The 18,437-nt window shown below is 39.5% G+C and overlaps 2 protein-coding genes across 4 annotated transcripts in view; one reads left to right on the top strand and one right to left on the bottom strand.

Moving 5' to 3' along the window:
- Nucleotides 1-17,592, bottom strand: part of LOC124181711 — a 55,978-nt gene extending 38,386 nt beyond the window's left edge. For 2 of the 3 annotated variants that reach the window (XM_046568532.1, XM_046568539.1), the window contains exon 1: nucleotides 16,847-17,592. In XM_046568532.1, coding sequence (XP_046424488.1) covers nucleotides 16,847-16,946 — 100 coding nt within the window. In that variant the 5' untranslated portion in view covers nucleotides 16,947-17,592. The remainder of the gene's footprint in view (nucleotides 1-16,846) is intronic. The other variant, XM_046568548.1, reaches the window with a different exon arrangement.
- The window catches only part of LOC124181812, a 151,064-nt gene that overhangs the window by 110,573 nt on the left and 22,054 nt on the right, over nucleotides 1-18,437 (top strand). The window lies entirely within an intron of this gene.

The raw sequence follows: 18,437 nt of genomic DNA, 5'->3' as shown, positions 1-18,437 counted from the left end.
TAGTGAAGCTAATCAATTGTATTCCACTCAATTCGACATCCGAAGGAATGAATTAATTATATCTGAGTAAACTGTATTAAATACTTTCGTCCAAATGTTGCTTGATCGAATTAAGCCAATAATATTATATTTTGTTACTATCGAAATTGTTTCCAGCAGACTTGTAGAAGATAAATTTTGATATCCTTGATACGTTCTACAGAGTAGACAGAGATTGAATTCTTGATTCGACTCTCGACACCACCTCGAGTCCTCGGCCTTGTTTGACGATTGAAACAAGTCACCAAGAATGTTAAAGTCGGCCATGAAGAAGTGAAAAAACGTCTGCTCGTGACTGTTCTTCAAAGTAGCAAACGGATGGGAATAAAAAATTGAACAAATATCAATAAAATGCGAAATACAAAAAGGTATCAATCAGCATTTAGTGCAAATGCCGAGCGTGATGAAATACCATGTCACCGAGTAATACCTAATTGGGAAAATTCGAGAGAACGAGAAAGTCTCTGGCTCATGCGTTGCCCAAGAAGGACTTTGAAACGAAGCGCACATTCTTCGTTTTCCATTCGATTTCGAACGATGAATTAGCCAGATCCTCAGATAGCTATAAGCTGCATTCCTCTTGTTAATTCTTCATATCTTGTTAATTTACCCGTGATCACTTGTTGCCTTTGAATTCTCCGAGGCGGTGATGGTGATGTGTTAAAAAAAACCGTTTAATTCAAGACCAATTGAAATTTGACGTCTTAATTTGCTATTAATGTAGACGAAACAACAGAGGTATTTAGTTATACCGGATTCCGCATAATAAACTGCCGCTGGCGGTACATCGGTATATAAAATTTCCATAATAAAGGTGATTATAATAAATTGCCGCTAACTCGAGTTTCAGAGGCTTATGATACCCACGCCTATGTACGAATATTATATTTTAGTTATATTATATCTTCGCTAAACTACTTTGAAAATGTGACGGCTAAATCTGATCGGTGCCGAGTACCTACATAAATTCTCAAGATCATTCGCGAATTAGTCACCGCGTTAAAAAGAGAGAGAAAAAAAACCCCGCAATGGCTAAAAGAACCTGTTTTTAAGCGTCGTACAATTTCGCTTTTCCAGAAGAGACTTTGACGTTGCGACATTGAACGGAAACGAGGAAAGATAACGAATAAATATGAGGTATCCAAAATTTATCCCCGGCTTGCAAGTAACTTATAAGAATGACTAAAAATAATCTATTTTCGATTAAATCGATCATTTTTTCCGATTAATCGAGTATGATTGATTATATTTCAAACTTGATCAATTATTTTTCTTCACAATCGGTTTTTATTTTTTACTCCCATTAACGATGCAATGGAATATGAATTTATGTTATTAAAGTATCTATTATTATCATTGTCTTACTTATTTCATGTAATAAGTGAAAGATAAATGAATATTTTCACATGAAATTGGAAAATATTTTGAATGAAACAATAAATTGTCAAAAAACTTTTCCCTTGTTAAGACCATATACTGAAATTCATGAAATTCAGGATGGATATTAAAAAATACGAAACGATCGATTATTCAATTAACTTTTTACCGATTCAATCGAGTCTTGTTCGATTATTTTTTTCTACTCGATTAGTCGATGCACCGATTATTTTTATCTTAGCGGCCATCGCTTAAAGCAGCTTGCGTAATGCGGAAAAATTGCGAAAATCCGATACCGCAGATTGCAACGATCTCCACGGATGAACTTAATGATGGCGGACGAACCGCACGCGTATTTAGAAACGGAAAGTGACCGAGGAGAATCGTCCTGCCGCAGGATGACGCAAGCGTAAACCACAGAAGCGTGATTCTCTGGCCGTGGATAGCCGAGAAAAGTATCGCAGCTCTGCATTTCTCCGAGGGAAGCTGGATCGCGATGTAGAAAGCGGTGAGAATTTTAATTTCTCGGGACAGTTCGATCGGCCATCGCCTTATTTTCTGCACTCGGTTTTATCGCCAAACAAGGGCCTTTTCTATGCGTACGGTAAAAGTACGTTACATACCTAATATATATATAAACCGAGCTCTGCACGTGTGTACATGAAAGGTGTATTTAAAAAGAGAGAACGACCGGAGAAGCGAAATCGGGGAAAATCGGGGCGCGTCAATTTGCCCGAAGGTGGTTTAAGTAACGTCACATGCTTCGGAAGCTTTCTTGTCAACTGGGACATTTTTTCCAGCCTTCTTTTACAGGCCATCCTGATATTTCGTGAAAATTAATGAAAACAGATTTTCCAGAAATATGCTTATGGCAAGATATTGACAGAAAAACTGGACCCAAGTCCCGATGATTTTCGAACACGACGGCACAGTTTCTTTGAAAAAAGTTTTCGCGGTTGACTAAGAAAAAGGCGGATGATGCCAAGGTAACGAATGTTCGTGCGTCTGTTAAGTTCCCTATATGGACATAGCGTAACGCGATGGGCGTACGAATAAAAGTACAAGTCGTGCTTCGGTAGGAATAAGAAGCGGCGAAGCGCCGCAAAACGTTTGACTTCGCTATTACGCGGTTCGAAGAACGAGAAACGCTCGCATGCGATTATTCTTCGGGACGTTGAACGCGATCTTATCATCCTGTTCATGCTCGCGGACTTTGCTATACATCTAAGCATCGACGAGGGCGTTTCCAGCCTTATTCACGACACGCGATAATCAGCCATCCGCGTTACGTGTGTAAAGTTGTACACGAGCGCATCAATATTAATGAAATAATAGGTGCAGGACGGGCGAAATAACGAGTCTCGGATTTTCTTTAAAGCGTAAATTTGTCATTAAAGTCCCGCCGTCGTAAACTTTCTAACCGTACTTTAATAATATTTGTATATTTAGCGATATTTCCAAAATACCGTTTATTTCTTCATTGTTTCATTTCTTTATTATTCGCACACTTTCTGTGTATATACGAATAAAAAATTGTCAACGATCGTGGCGCGACAATTTGAGACTTTTTCTGCGACAGAAAGGAAGAAGGAAAAAAGATCGCCGACTCAAGGACTGCGCCGGTATTGCGTCTGTTACTTGTTACCGAACTGAACGTTACTTTTTCTTTTTTTTTTCATTTACAATTCCGCGTGATCTACAGCTCTATACGAATTTAAAACTTTCGAATATGCATTTGGGATTGAATGCCAGAAACGAATTAATCGAACCATCTCGACGATTTCACAAATGCGATGTTTTTATAATCAGGATGCAAATTTTACCGCCCGTCTTTGCCTTGCATTCCTACTTTGCTGTTTCTCCTGAAACGATTTTTCGTCATAAATTTTTTCAAATTTGGCCATTTCTTTTACTTGTACAACTTCGGGAATAAATTTTATGTATAAAATTGCATAGCCAAATTTCTGTCGTTTAATTGCCTTGTTTTTGGTGGCTTCTTCCGCAGCTTGACGGTGAAAGGAAACCCGCATTGCGGGAGTGTATCAAAATTGAGAAATTGAGACAGCTTGCGTTATACTTCTAGGCCTAGCTATATCTAGGCGACGAGTAAACATAATCCGTCAGTAATTAGTAGCGTTCGCATCATCGCCGCAGCAGCACGCGTTTAAAATTGTGGGACCGAAAGTGTATGTAGTGCCAGTCGAAACTTTCTTTCTTTCGTTATCCAGAGACTAGTTTTATAGTTCCAGTTGCTGTAGAGTAGCAGGTATATACATGTATGTATATATATAATATAATATAAAGCCGTGGCAACAACCTGTTACAAAACCGTCGCGTTAAAGTCGTTGACGATTGTATAACGCGTGTAGGTACATACGTGCAAACATATACACCATATACATGACTATATATACACCAGGTTCCCATTGAACGTCGTCACATCATCGCTTCATCGTCGCGTAACTCGCCGGTTTGTCTCTCCGAACACTTCGCTCTGTACCTGTAGTCACACACATGGGATTATTCTACCTGTTTTAGCAAGATTCTCGCGATCGAGATGATGGATATAATTAGTGGAAAGCTCGCGGATTATGCCGACGTAATTTACGCCGAGTCCCGCGGAGAGAATCCACACACGTTGAGCAATACCAGATATTTTCGCACGATGAGACGTCTTCGTAATAAGCCGTATGCGGAAAATTTTAGCCTCGACGATTCGGTGAGACGGTTGCGACTGCACGTAACGAAAATTCATATTGTTTTTCTTGTGCAATTACTGAGCAGTGCTGGAATTGTTAAAAATCAGTCATTCGGATAGGTGTTACATACAATTCGTGGTAACACTAACCAACAGGTAAAATTTAATTAAACGCATGGGAAATTGAATTAACTATTACACTGCGTCACGTCGGAGTTCCCGGAGACATGAAATTAAAAATTATTGCATAGGAACGGAGATATCGATATCGAAAAAATTCTGGGATACTCTTTAACTATTGTATGACAAGGAAAATTAGATATCTTTAGCAAAATAAAGTTTTGAATTTGAAAGAAAAAATACAGGAAAATTGATCATCTTACTCAAAAAAATCATGACTCGCTGAATTTTTAATATCTTGTACTGAAAATTTACGAAAAAAAGGTATTTTGGAGTGAGCGAGGTTGAATTTTTGGAAAAAGAATGAATTAACGATTTTTACCATAATTCATTATTTATCTTACATCAAATCATATTATTTTTGATGTTTTTCATAACTATGGAATTTACGGTGAACGTGGCGTGGTGTTGACCCTGATGTGCGGTGTAAAAGTTAGTTATAAATATTATTCAATTAATTGTTAAAAATCCTGACGACTCTAAGCCAGTACTCGGCTATAAACGATTCACGCGCGATGGAAACTCGTGCAATATCAAAGAAATGGACTAACTTTGGGATGATTTTTTAAACGGTACATCGAAATCAGGCTCTCTCATACCCAATAATGTTTGGCCGAGGTACGCGCGAATGCGTAACGCGTTCGACTAAAGTTCGGGCCTATACCGTGGGCGAAAAAATATGCGTATATGAGATCCGGTAGGCAACACGATAGCTCTTTATACATGTATAATAGAGTCCCGCTCCACTGCTCGCGGGTATTTTATACTTATGATCTCTACGCGAATATATAGGTATATATATATATATATATATATATATATATATATATATATATAATATGTGCACACTGCAGCCTAGCATACCTATTTATTTTGTAGTTTACACGTGATATATATCCGGTGAGTATAAAAAATTGTTACAGATTTAATTCCAATTTTTTTTCTTACGCTGTAATATATCGATCATTTAGTTTTCAGCACATGCACTAATTTATGTTCGATACGTACAGGTGTACAAACTTCAAGGAGATGCGGAATTTATGCTGGCTAGAATTTTTTTGGTTTCCTATTAGACATATCATCGTATAGAACATATTGCATAGGCGCAGAAGAATACGGGAATCAGCAAAATATCTCGAGTCATGTTGCTAGAAAATTTGTGTCGACTGTTTTCTCGTCGTATGGAAGACAGACGAAGAAGAAAGATGAAATTTTAGAAAAAATTCTTCCCTGCGTAGTTTCTTCGGTATATAATTTCACCAAGATTTTAAACTATGCGTACATATATGTAAAAATGTATAATGCAGAATCTTGAAAATTTAATGAGAATTCCAACCCTGATGAATGTAAAATTATCATTGCATAATATCGTCCACCGCATGTCCCATTGTCATTATTTCAATATGGGTAGTAGTTACAGCAGCCTCGATCACTGGAGCTTGATGGTGTGTGTGCGTAAAACTCGTAAGTGCAGTTGTACGAGTGTATTGTGTACACGGTTCTAGGAGTGAAAGATCCCGTCCCAGATTGCGGTCTCAGACGCGTGAATGCGCGTTGGACAGTCGCGCGGATACTGACTTACACACTTGTACGTCAACGCGATTGTAAATGCGCGTATAAGTCCCGCATCGCAATGCTGGATCCTAATAAAGAGGCGCGCTCCTTGTTCTAACGATTGCGCGATATACGTGTGCGTATAATTTAAGCTCGGCATGCTTTAAACATACATCGAATCAATGATACGTTCCAGAATTTGAATTTGAATTTGAATTTGTTTCGAAAACGACGAGGGAGAGTGGAGGGAAAACACTCCGAATTCGGTCACAGTATGATAATTGAATTCGTGCGGTACGAATTAGATAATTTATAATCCAGCCTTAGAATGATTATTTAATTGGATCAGAATTTTCTTTTTTGCCTCATCTAAACAAAATCCATTAAAAAGTTTAGTTACAGGGATGTCGCGTCCTTACACCATCCATCTTTTTAATCTTGTAGCGTTTTCAACTGGTTACACCGGTGCACACCGGATGTAGACCGAAGTCGTTTACTGTACTTGTACTTACATGCTGTGTTACTTTGTTTGCACCATGTTTTTCTGATATAATTGAAGAATTCAGTCTAAATCCGCTGTACATTTTGTAAACCGTTGAAAACGCTATTAGCCTTTCCATCGTTTTTCCCCTGTTCCACGATCCTCTCTTGTTTTGTGTATTCCGACCCTGCTTAATCGTTCCTCTACCGTTCCAGATTCCTCTTTTCTTCCATCTATGTACATATTTCTACCCTATTTCATTATTCTTCCCTGTTCCATGTATTCCGACCCTATTCCATTTTTCCCCATCCGTTTCAGATTCCTCTTTTGTTGCATATCAATATTCCATCGTTCTTCCCCTGTCCCGGCATTCCTATCAACCCGCGTAAACTTGAATTGCAACACAATGAAATGAAGTAAATTACTCTCAAACATGTTGATATATCGCAAGAATTCCATAAAAATCGACGTCTGCTTCCACGAGGTATTTTTTCAATGTTCGCGTCACCGATTCCGCCCTTATTCCCGGCGCCAAACCGTGTCGCGGAATGTTTGCGGAAGCGTGGCTGTGGAGAGGCTGTCGCAATTGCGGAAAACGCGTCGCAAGGTGTATCGGGTAAGGACGCGGCGACCGGGGAGGTCGGGGTAACTGTACAACAGCGTGCGTCCATCTCTGGCTCGTGCAGAGGAGTTAGTTGTACGATCATGCGCGGCCTACTCTCTCGGTTGCAGAGCGGCGGGCAATGGCAGACGGGCAGGTATTCGTTCGATATCGAACCGGTAATTAGGTGCGCGCAATAAGAGGCACGCTCGGCTTACAGTTACATCCCTAGCATTACGCACTAGCCGTTTACCGCGGCGTTGCATCGAGCTCGTGCACGTCCTACCGCCATTGTCATGGGTTATATATGCGCAAGAGAAACGCCGACGATCATCTACACTTACCGCAGCAAAGGAGAGAAGGAAGAGAAGAAGAAAAAAAAAAAAAAATGAAAAAACCGAGAACGCCGTACGCACGTGTCGTAAAGACCCAGTGACCGCCATCGATCTCTCGATAATTATTCACGCCGTAACGTCATCCTACATATTTATAAAAACCGTGATGCGCAATTTTGCAAATCCAGTCTCGATCTTTTGCTTGATTTTGAGGGTGAGAATCAGCGATATCCTCGAGGGGGATTCTTTGGGACTCCTTGCTGTCGTTGACCCGCGTATGAGCTATAACGCGAATTATTAATCATGTAATACAGCAAACTTTCCCCGGTGTCTAGAAAACCTGCATTGCATTCTTGGAGACACCTACTTCCGCTTCGGCAAAGTCCCCAGTCGCATTTGCAGCATCGTCCAATGAACTTACAAAACTGAAGGGGGGAAAAAAAAAAAACTACTCGACGCAGGATGTTCATTCGATTGGAACTACGGGTCCGTTGCACTTTTATCCTCATTTTTATTACAGTTACAGTTTCTTGCTTTTTGAAAAACGAACCTCTGCAGTGGCATCATCGAAGCTTTTGGGAAAAACTTTGAACGCCTCGATCGATGAGAAATCACGATCTTTTGGAATGATGCCACTTTTTTGGAAGGTTTCAATGACCTCAGAAAATGAAGTAAGAAAAACGATCGCGTTAGAGCGACAAGAATGTTTTGGATGGGGTTAAAATGTAGAAGGATCACAAAATTAAAGGGCCTCAATATCGAATTTTTATAGAAGCGAAAACTTAGTTCATAGAATTTATAAATTTTGTAAGTAGAAGGATGGAGAGGTAAAAGAACAGAAAGGTCAGATCATAGAATGCCAAACTGTAAAATCGTCATAGTTCCTCTGGATAATATCCAATCGTATACAGATTTTCGATTTTGCCATTCTATGTTTTGTCCTTTCTGTACTTCGACTTTCTATATTTACAATTTTCTATACTCGGACTTTCCACATAGTTAAATTTTACGAATAAGATTTTTTCGTCTATAAAAAATCGATATTCTGGTCCTTCTATCAATTGAAAATTCTAGTTTTGTACCTCCGCGCGGACGTTTTTTCCCCAATATATAAAAAAATTGGACAATTTTCGCCGTCTTCATTCCGATTGTCGCAATTGCGTCTACCGTGTTGTACGGTAAATGTTGGCGAGTCGGTGATGCTGATGCAGGTGCATTAAGCGGCAGCTTGAGCTCTCACTGGAGATAATGTGATTGCGTCCTTCGAGTGCCGTTACAACGTGACTTCATTCCGCGCTCGCGAACCGCCGGCATTCCTGCGTATGCTGTATGGAACCGATTTTTACTTTTTTTTTTTTTTTCTAAATTATCCCTTGCATATTTTAATAGCGCGCGCCTTCTTTCGCCACACCGTGCAGATATCAATAATGCATGTACCTACGGCATAGCGGTACCAATTGTTTTCCCGCTGTCACGGAATCCAGCCATTGTTGCAGCAGCAGTCCGGAGGTGTGTAATCACTCGTATAACCTGAAGTGAAGTGAGAGGCGTTCTCAAGGTGAGGAAACACAGCAATGACCATTACCATCGTGAAAACTCCTCCGCTGCAGCCGCCACCGGAAACCGGATCCCCGAGGACTGCAAATATTACGCGACTTACCGACGCTGACGACCACTTTATGTCAGGAACTTGTCGACCTCGACCCGACCTGACTTGACCCGACCGCGAATAGACACTCGTCGCTCATACGTGACAACCCGATGCGCAAACGTTGCTTGTGCTTACTTGCGCAGCGTTGTTCGACGACCTGAGGGTGTTTCGAAATAAATGCAAGGTTCAAAAAAGCTGTCACTGTCAAAGAAACGCGAGTTTAGTGGATGCGGGGAAAAAATTTAACAGAGATACGATGAAACGAAGACGTGGAAATTTACAACACCCAGGAAATTACGTCTCTATGCCTTTAACGATTGAACATACATACTGTCTCGCAAAATGTGTTAATTAAAAATTTGCGCAAGATAATCGGGAAAATTTACATTTATGGGACATCGGATTGACCCATAAATAATAAAACCGAATCAAACTTTGCTAAGGTTTAAACTTTTTTTTCTGGTCTTGAATATATATGAGCTTCATTATTTATGACACAACTTTTCTCGTGGATTTCAACATTCGTTTGTCGTTTGTGTTTATGTATATGTATGTACGGATGTACATGTATCTGTACTATAGGAATGTGATAAATTTAACGTGTGTCGTAAAGGGTTTCCTTTCTCACTTATTTGTGCAATAGGTGAGTTATTGAAAAACAATTCTTTGCAGTGCAATACTACGGTTTTTATTGTTGTATAATTTTTTCCATTGCTACGTAGTGTTTACCTAGTTTCATGCATCCGTCAAGTGTATTCGAGATCCGTTATTTATAATGAGTTGCTTATGAACATTGTGCAATCATTACGGAATTGCAGAATTTTAACTTATCCAAAAGAGTCGAAAATCTGTATGACAACATTCGAGAGCTTGGGAACGAATATAGGATATTCGAAAATTTCTACCAAAATCATGTCAAATTCTGAATTCACATAATTTTATAGCCGATGATCTTCGTCTAACAAGCGATGTCTTAAAATTCCTTGGTAGTTCATTCAATGGAATAGCTTGGGATTACGGAGGCTAGTCGGAGAAGCAGCATTAAACCGAGTTTCTTCGATGAGTTATTTCTATCGCGGACTTTCATTTCTTAGATAATCGAAATCGATTTGTAGAAAGCATCATTTTCTTTCTGAAAAACCTTCACAGGAAACAAATAATTCCTCGTTTGGGCAAATTCGACGCATTTCATAGTCTGCATGCATGAATATTTTCCTTCTATGCGCGTGTGTGTGTTTTTTTTTCGGTTTCTATTTTGCAATTCTCGTTCCTCCTGAGCTATGTCCGTAAACCTGAATTAAGCTCATTATAATACCGAGTGATAGTACGCAGTGCATACCCGTTCACTCGCATACGCCTCTTGCAACGTCACGATAAAGGACATTCACGTTTGTTCTTCCTGCAACATCCCATCGGGAAATAAATATGCAGCCTACCTATAAACGCGTCAAGCACCTTTAGCCTACAGCTCGAGGGCAAAAGTCTAGGCAAGTGAGTTATTTCCGTGTCCCGAGAATCTGGCATACGCGTAGATACGCACATGCACACTGTACGTGTATGCGCACTGCGTATAAGTATAAGTTTATGTAAATAATGCATGTACATACATATACATATATCCGCATTACGCGCGCCTTAAAGCTTAAGATACGCGGGAAATCATTGAGGAGAAAACTATCGGCTGTGTGTACCTTCGGTACGTGGGTACACAGAAACAGGCTCCACTCGCCTTTCCCCGAATTCCTGATCACGTTGCATGGGGTAATGGATGTCGAAGAAGCGTAGCGAAGATCCATTCGCTCGAATCGATTGGTCGAAGGAGGTTGAGAAGATCGTAAGAAAAATGACGAAAAAGATAGGGTCACGAAATGTGAAGTGCAATTTTGAGGGTCAAAACTTGGAAGGATCAATATTTGGAACGGTCGATATAATGTAGAAATTTGAAACTAGAATTACTATTAATCAGGGACACTTTCAACAATCAGGATTTCGAACAATTCATCTTTTGCGAGCTTGCAATTTCGATATATCGCCCACTCCAAATATCGATACCTACAGATTTTGATCCGAGCCGATTACAGTAGCGCCAGCAGGTAATTCGTCAAGTTCCCGACATATTTTGCCGGTACAATTTACTGCTGATCAATCAATAACGATGGTGAGTAAGAGATCCTCTGGCAGAGGAGCTCTCGGTATCATTGCAACAGAAGCTGGATCCGATTTTACGAATGTATAAAACTCTAACGAGGCCGGTTGATCATGTTGAAATTGGCAAATTTACCGTTCCAACGGCCGACTTGAATTGAGACGAGGAAACTTGAGGAAGTATAAGTAAATCCGACCGTATGTAGAGAAATTAAAAGACGGGAGTCGAAGCACGGCGTCTCGTGCAACGTACCGAGATGGTTGAGAAAAGTTCGCGTAAAGCAACACGGGTAACCATAAGAGTAAGTATACATATAACGTGTGTGTTCCGGCGGCCGTGCCCTGGGGCACCTGGACGACCGAACGTGGGAAGACGGGTAACGGATCTGGAAGCGTGGTTCGAATTCTGAAATCTCGAGGTGCGCGACTCACTGACCCCGTTCCCCGCGATCATCGCATCGTCAGACTGTGTCGTACCTACCTCTACCTCTACCTCTACCTCTGCACCGCGACGTCGACGCGATCCTTGCCCAATGAACTCGTCGTCGTCGTCCTCGATTGTCGTTATATCTCCGACACACGATACGCGAGTGTCTGTTATTGCGTCAAGGGTGATGGAACTTCGGGCAATCGGAGGAAAAAGAGACACGAGTGAAATTTAAATAAAAATTTCTAGGTATTGTTTAAGGATCGCGGAAAAAGGTCTCTCTGTTTACTTGAGCGAAATTTATCGTTCAAGTATTTTAAAACTTTGGGGAAGTTTAAAAAAGTGCCAATGTTGTTGAATAAAAGGTCTTTAGTTTGCACGAAGAATGGCACCAAGAGGCACATTTCCACTGTTAGGGAACTCTACGAGGAGTTTGAAAAATGTTCGGGGTCAAATTTACACCACTGACCCATCAGGGTTAAGGACGGAACTGCGGTTGAAAAGCGAGAATTAAGAGTTTGGAATTGAGAAAAGAGCGTTTAAACGATATACAAATATGGTATTTATGAGTGAATTGTGGTGAACGCAAATGGGACGACATTCTTGACCCTAATTGGTCACGTTTCGGTAGAATCGCATTCTCCAAAAAAGTGATATCCTACTTCAACAATGTGTTCTAAAAATCTACAAAAAATATCTAGGTGTTGTTTAAGGATCGCAGAAAAAGCAATCTCAGTTTTCTTAACTAAAATCGATTGTTATATTGTAATACATCGGCAAAGTTGAAGTAACGCAAGAAACGTATTTTTTAAGGAGAAAATTGTGCGTGTGTGTGTTTTTTGTTTAAAGAATTGATTTCGAGTAAAAAACCTATGAAAGTCCATTCCTGAAATATTATCTATTAATAAAAAATTTATTATAATGTCCTTCAGAAAAGTATATTTATTGTAAAGATTGAATGTGCCAAAATTGTCGAAAAAAGTCCTTTATTTCACATTAAGAATTAAAGCGAGTGAAGTAATAATGATTGTAGGATTTTGTAAAATGTTTGACGTGATATCGACCCCAAGTGACCAATCAGGGTTTATTGATTTGTGGTCTGGGCGAATACAATTAACATAAGCTAAGATATTAACAATTTGAGAAAAGATTTTATTGTAACGTTTAAGATGAGCGAACTCTGGTGGTTTTGACCCGATTCATATGTTTTCGGCTCATTTTGCTCGCCGACCAGATTCCACAAATCGTCTGATAAACATTTTAGGAATGTTGAAAAACGGCATATAGCGTTACAACGGGCAAATGTAATTCCTCAGGAACATCTGCTGAAACATGCTTGCACTAATCTATTTTCACGCTCTGTGAAGAAAACTGTTTGTAAATTTTATCTACTTGGTAAACATTCTCAAAGTTGTTATCTCTCGCAATTGGCTTGTGTTATTCGAATTCGTTTCCACTTATCACTGGTACAAATCGCAACTCTGCAGACTTTTGAATAGTTTTGTTTCACTCTACCGAACTTTCAATTCTGCTCATCGTAGCTCAAGTGCTTGAAAATTTCTAACCCATATAGAAGATTTTGGCGTGATTCATCGACAAGATTTGCCACAGACTCAATTAACTCTCCGAGGAATAAAATTTGCGAATCACGGCCACAGTTTATAAGTGCGGAGGTGGAAAATTACGGTTTCGAACTCCCACGTGAGCGTATATATATATATATTTAATATATATATGTGTATATATATACTAACTACAAACATCAAAATATATCCACGTGCTGTTAATTCGAACGAATTTTCGCGAATTTTTTCAATACGTGCGTACGAAAAGTTATAACGCGTTGGCGAACTCTCTCGTATAATAATAAGAAACGAGGTAAGCAGAAACTGTTTCGAAACAAGAATGCGTCCGCGATCAGTATTCGATCGATTGATTGATTACGCTTGGTGATTTTCTGATGCAAAAAAATTCACCAAACTCGAGCACCCCTTCCACGAGGCGCGCTAATTACCGATTGATCTCACAGCCATCGGGTTACGGATTTATCCATACAACGTGGGCACGTTGTGAATATGTATAAGACATGCGGGTGTCGACGGGTGTCGCAAACGGCAGCGCGGTGTGATTATTCGGTGAAAACAGCGGGCATGTAACGAACCAGCTTGTGAACTACGTGATATTTCGCTGTCCGGTTTCACTTTGAACACCTCCGAGGCATTGCCAACGAACCTTAAACTTTCAATTACACCGGTAAAGTGTATCGGACTCCCCGGAGTGCCTTCGTCGTCGTCGTCGTCGTCGTCGTTGCACGCGAATTTTTAATTATTATTGCTATTTTTATTTTGTTTATTTTTTTCAATCCCTTTTTCACAATCGTACGTTTGCAAATGGGACGAATAGTACAAAACCGACCCCTGGATTTGCCCGATTCTCTGCCAGCGGAATACGGGAAGAGATATTTTCTCAGGAAACCCGACCAGCTGTGCCATGGACCTCCGTTTACTCCTAGAGAGAAGCTGAACGCGGAGAGATCAACGGAGAAAGTTACCTCTATATACATATTTCTACCCGCTGAATCGCGACCGCGGGGTTCCGATATATGCCCCAAGGTATGTACGCACGTTAATAAATACATGAATGCGAGTGTGTGATATTTGTGAGGTGTTATTGGAGATATCCAGGTATTCAACCATGCGCGGATCTATCCCACTCACAGTCGGGATCTAACTTTACACTCTCGTGAATCGATGGAATTATAACTATTCGTTACAGACGAATGATTTGTTAGTTTCTATGCACGTACGTACGTACGTGTAAGCAGGCGATTATCAGAGAGTCATTTGATTCGTTCGAGCATTCAATGTCGGTCAGCGGCAAACCGTTTTGTGAGATTTATTCTAATTCAGGTATTCGAACCTGTCTCCTCGTCATTCACCTTGGCTTCATTTTAGAATTCTGAACTGAAATTACGATTATACGGAACTGGAGTTTGATTAAAAGGAGATTTTTTTTTTTTTTTCTCACTGCTCCACTCGACGAAGTGGACAGAAGTTATGTAAGATATAAATTTTATCGTATCTTGCTAGTTTCTTTGGTGAAAACTTACTTCTTGCCCTGCAGATCGGTTCAAACTATAACTTTATGTTCGTAAACTGCATTTACTTCTGTCGTAAAAATCGAATCTTGTTTTATATTCTAATTCACATATCTACGGGTTACACCCAGAGAGATTTCTAAATGTGACTCGTACTATGTCGCGTACACAGTCCTCAACTATTTTCATTTTTTACCAGGACAAAATAACATAGCTCTCGGTAAAAAGTGAAAATGAATTTTGCATCTGTAACCAAAAAGCCTGGTATGTATTCGTTATTATTATTCTTTATTGCGGTCATTCTTGCTTAACGAGCAGATTTATAAGATGAGTGTTTCAGTTACCAGAAAATAAATTATTGACACCTATAATTAAGTAAAATCGTTATTTTCAAGACATTTTCCTATAATACGAGCAATATTTGAAACCATAATTGCAACGATGTATCCACTTTGTTAAGATTTTCTAATAACCGCGTATATAACGATTATTTTAATTTAATTTTTAGAAGTAAAAATTTTTTATCGTATAATTAATTACTTCAATCGAAATAACTCACGCATTACACGCAGAAAAGTTAATTATAATAATAAATCTGTTATATAGCGCGCTGTTTACGCGATATTATGTACTGCAGACACATCATGTCACGCCTATTTCTGGCTATTATTAATACACGTACTCCGCGTAAAGGTATGAAAAAAAAAAAAAAAATTATAGCCACGATTTTTTTCTTCACTCATTGGTACTTAATAATAAGGTAAAAGTTGATGAATAAATGATGGGTATACGATATGAAGTATGGTATAAGGAAGAGGTGATTCGCAGCTGAATAACCATTAAATATAATTCTTATTGTATAAATCCTGAACACACGATATTTAGCCTACAAATATACCTTACAATCGCGCATATATATATATATATATATATATATATATATATATATATATATATATATATATATATATATATATATATATATATATATATATATATATATATATATATATATATATATATATATATATATATATATATATATATATATATATATATATATATACGAGATCGTATACTTTACCCGACGCCGGAGATTTGAACGGCCGCATCAGAAGCTGCGCGAATCTCTTTCTCCACTCGATCTACGGACGTTGACGTAATTGTACGAGCATAGATAATTAATTAAAAACTTTTTACATGCCCGGTTCGTTTGAAAGGCACTTGAGTGTTCGTTTCAATTAAATCGATGGAATTAAAACCGTGTCTCGAACCACAATGGAACAGGTATATCAATCGATCCATTAATCGTTTCAAATCGATTATCGTATCATCTCACATCCTGGTGTGTCGAACTATAAAACGAGGGGCTATATTAACTTACAGATTACGTGACAAGCGTTTGCAAGACTTCAATGATTTCACGCGATTCCCAATAACTTGTTCCGATTTCGTATGATTTTATTTTCAAAGATATTTTTATTTGTGCTTGGTTTCCGAACGATTTCAAATGATTTTCAAGGGATTTCTTAGGTATCGCTTGGCATAAAGTGGTTTGCGAATGCAATAAGCGAATAGTCTTGACGATTACGAAACCTGAGATATCGAGTCGCTGATTCACTGCGAATATATGTATAGGGTAAACAAATGTAAGGACAGTTTTTGGTGATCCGAAATCATTTTTAAACCGTAATCGACAAGTGTTACAAATGATTAGGAAAATCTCGTTTACTCCAGATGGATTCGCCCATTGTCGCGATAATAAAGCGGATGCAGAGTCGAGCTTGTACGTTACAACGCTGTTACAATCGTAGAGATACAGTGTCTTTGTCAGAGTCTTTGGAGCGTAAAGTCGTCACGTTGGCTCGTGCCTGATTATCTCGATATAACAGCCCGAGTGAAGGTATCGCGGCTGCAAGGCCGTCAGGGCATTTATTTCGAGGGCGTTGTATGGACAGCCGATGACGATGACGATGACGATGACGAAGACGACGACGATGATGACGTTACTTAGGTATTATAGCCGGTGCTGGTTGCACAGTATGCAGATTAATCCCATACATAATTGCAAATTTACGGGTAATTGCACCCCTCGAAGTTCAACGACGCTGCTAAAGCTCGTTACTTTGTTTTTTTTTTTTTTACTTCAAAAAATCGTCGCGTCATTGCGGTTGAAATTGATAAATTTTACAACTTCCGGGACCGGAAAAACGCGGATGCAGTCGCTGTAAACGGTAGCGCCGAGAGAGGCTTTGACTCACCTTGAAGGGTGCGAGCTTGAACGACGAGCACCGCCAAGAAGAAGAAGAAGAACGCCGGAAGAAGCTTGGTGAACCTCGACCGCCGCGTATCCTCTCCCATATTGATATCTGCTCGATACTTCGAACCTCCCGATCCTCCCTTCCGGTTGTTATATTATATACGATGATTCTCGGTGCAATTTTATAACGACACTTTACGTAACGATTGTCCGATTTTCAGTTGACAGTAATTTTATACAGGGTAAAAAAAAACACTCTGTTACCTCTACGCGTATATAATTTTACTTTTAAACTTTTTTCTATTAAAAAAAAAAAAAAATTGACACCGTTCACACCCCCTACATAATCGTCGTTTCTCGAGGCGCCTCGTCGCCGCGTGTTTTAACAAAAATCCTTAACCAGCTTCGCTCGGTTTACCAAATTACAGCGAGTTTTTTTAAGCTCGAATGTTCCGGTCCTCCTCGGTATCCGATTATTGATATCCTTAGATTTGTAAAATTTATTTATCACGCGTGAAACACGTCTCGTAACCGACGCGATTTGTTTGTTTTTTTTGTTTTTTTGTTTGTTTTTTCAGATTCAATTCGTCAATTAATTTCTATATCGTTGCAATCGTTGTACTCCCGACATGTATCTTTCTTTCGTATCGTATAAATATGTGTGCAAGACAACGTGCAACGCGCTCCGACAACGATATGCGGAGAGTTGTTATTTTCGAGCTGGTGTCTCGCCGGGGACTGTCGAGTCCTGGCCAACGGAGAAAGGTGTTCGTTCGTTCGTTCGTTCCACGACCCGGCTCTCGCCTCCCCCCGAAGGCTCGAGAGGCACTCGAGGCACTATCCGGCATTATGGGACCTCCTGCAGGCCCCTCTCCGAGCTCGCCGGGCATGGTGAACCTCTTCTTCGAGGGCCCGAGACTCCGTCGACTCTTCGGAATCGTGCGGTTTCAATTTAGGTAGACCCATACCTTGGATTTTTAACAGTATTGGGACTTGCGACGCGAGGCGGGATAATTTGGGAAAGATTTAAACCAATGATAAAGGGGGGTATACTTGAGGACAGACATTTCTGTATAAAATTTTTGTATTATGTGTTATAGGTGTAAGAATTGCGTAGACTGTAACGATTCGTTTGTGGAAAACGAAAATTTACATTTGAACAAATAATGATCCAATTTTTACCTCGTTACCATCTACGTCGCATAATAATCGATTGAACAGAGATGATAAGAGATTAACGAGTTTACATGACGGGCGATTTTCCTATACCCGCATCTAGTCTATAAAGAGGAGTCTAAAGTGTATTATAGTTAACTGTTGACTTGGTCAGTTGATTCTTACGGTACCTAGCGCGGAGCTGTACCTACTCCAGATAGTATACATCTACAATAGTATTAAGAGGAGAGAGAGGGAGAAAGAGAGAGAAAGATGGGGGAACGAATAAAAGAACCGAGTAAAATTTCATTGAAGATTTCGATCATGATGTAGGTGTTATAATAAAGCTCGAGAGATTGACGAGGTGCAAAACGAGATGAGGGTTGCGTAATGCGTTTTTATTACCTTCGGTATTCCATATTAATTTATTGAAATTA

This window comes from Neodiprion fabricii, chromosome 1 (assembly GCF_021155785.1).
Source record: "Neodiprion fabricii isolate iyNeoFabr1 chromosome 1, iyNeoFabr1.1, whole genome shotgun sequence".
In the NCBI taxonomy this organism is placed as follows: domain Eukaryota; kingdom Metazoa; phylum Arthropoda; class Insecta; order Hymenoptera; family Diprionidae; genus Neodiprion; species Neodiprion fabricii.
This window is presented reverse-complemented; position numbering and strand designations above follow the sequence as displayed.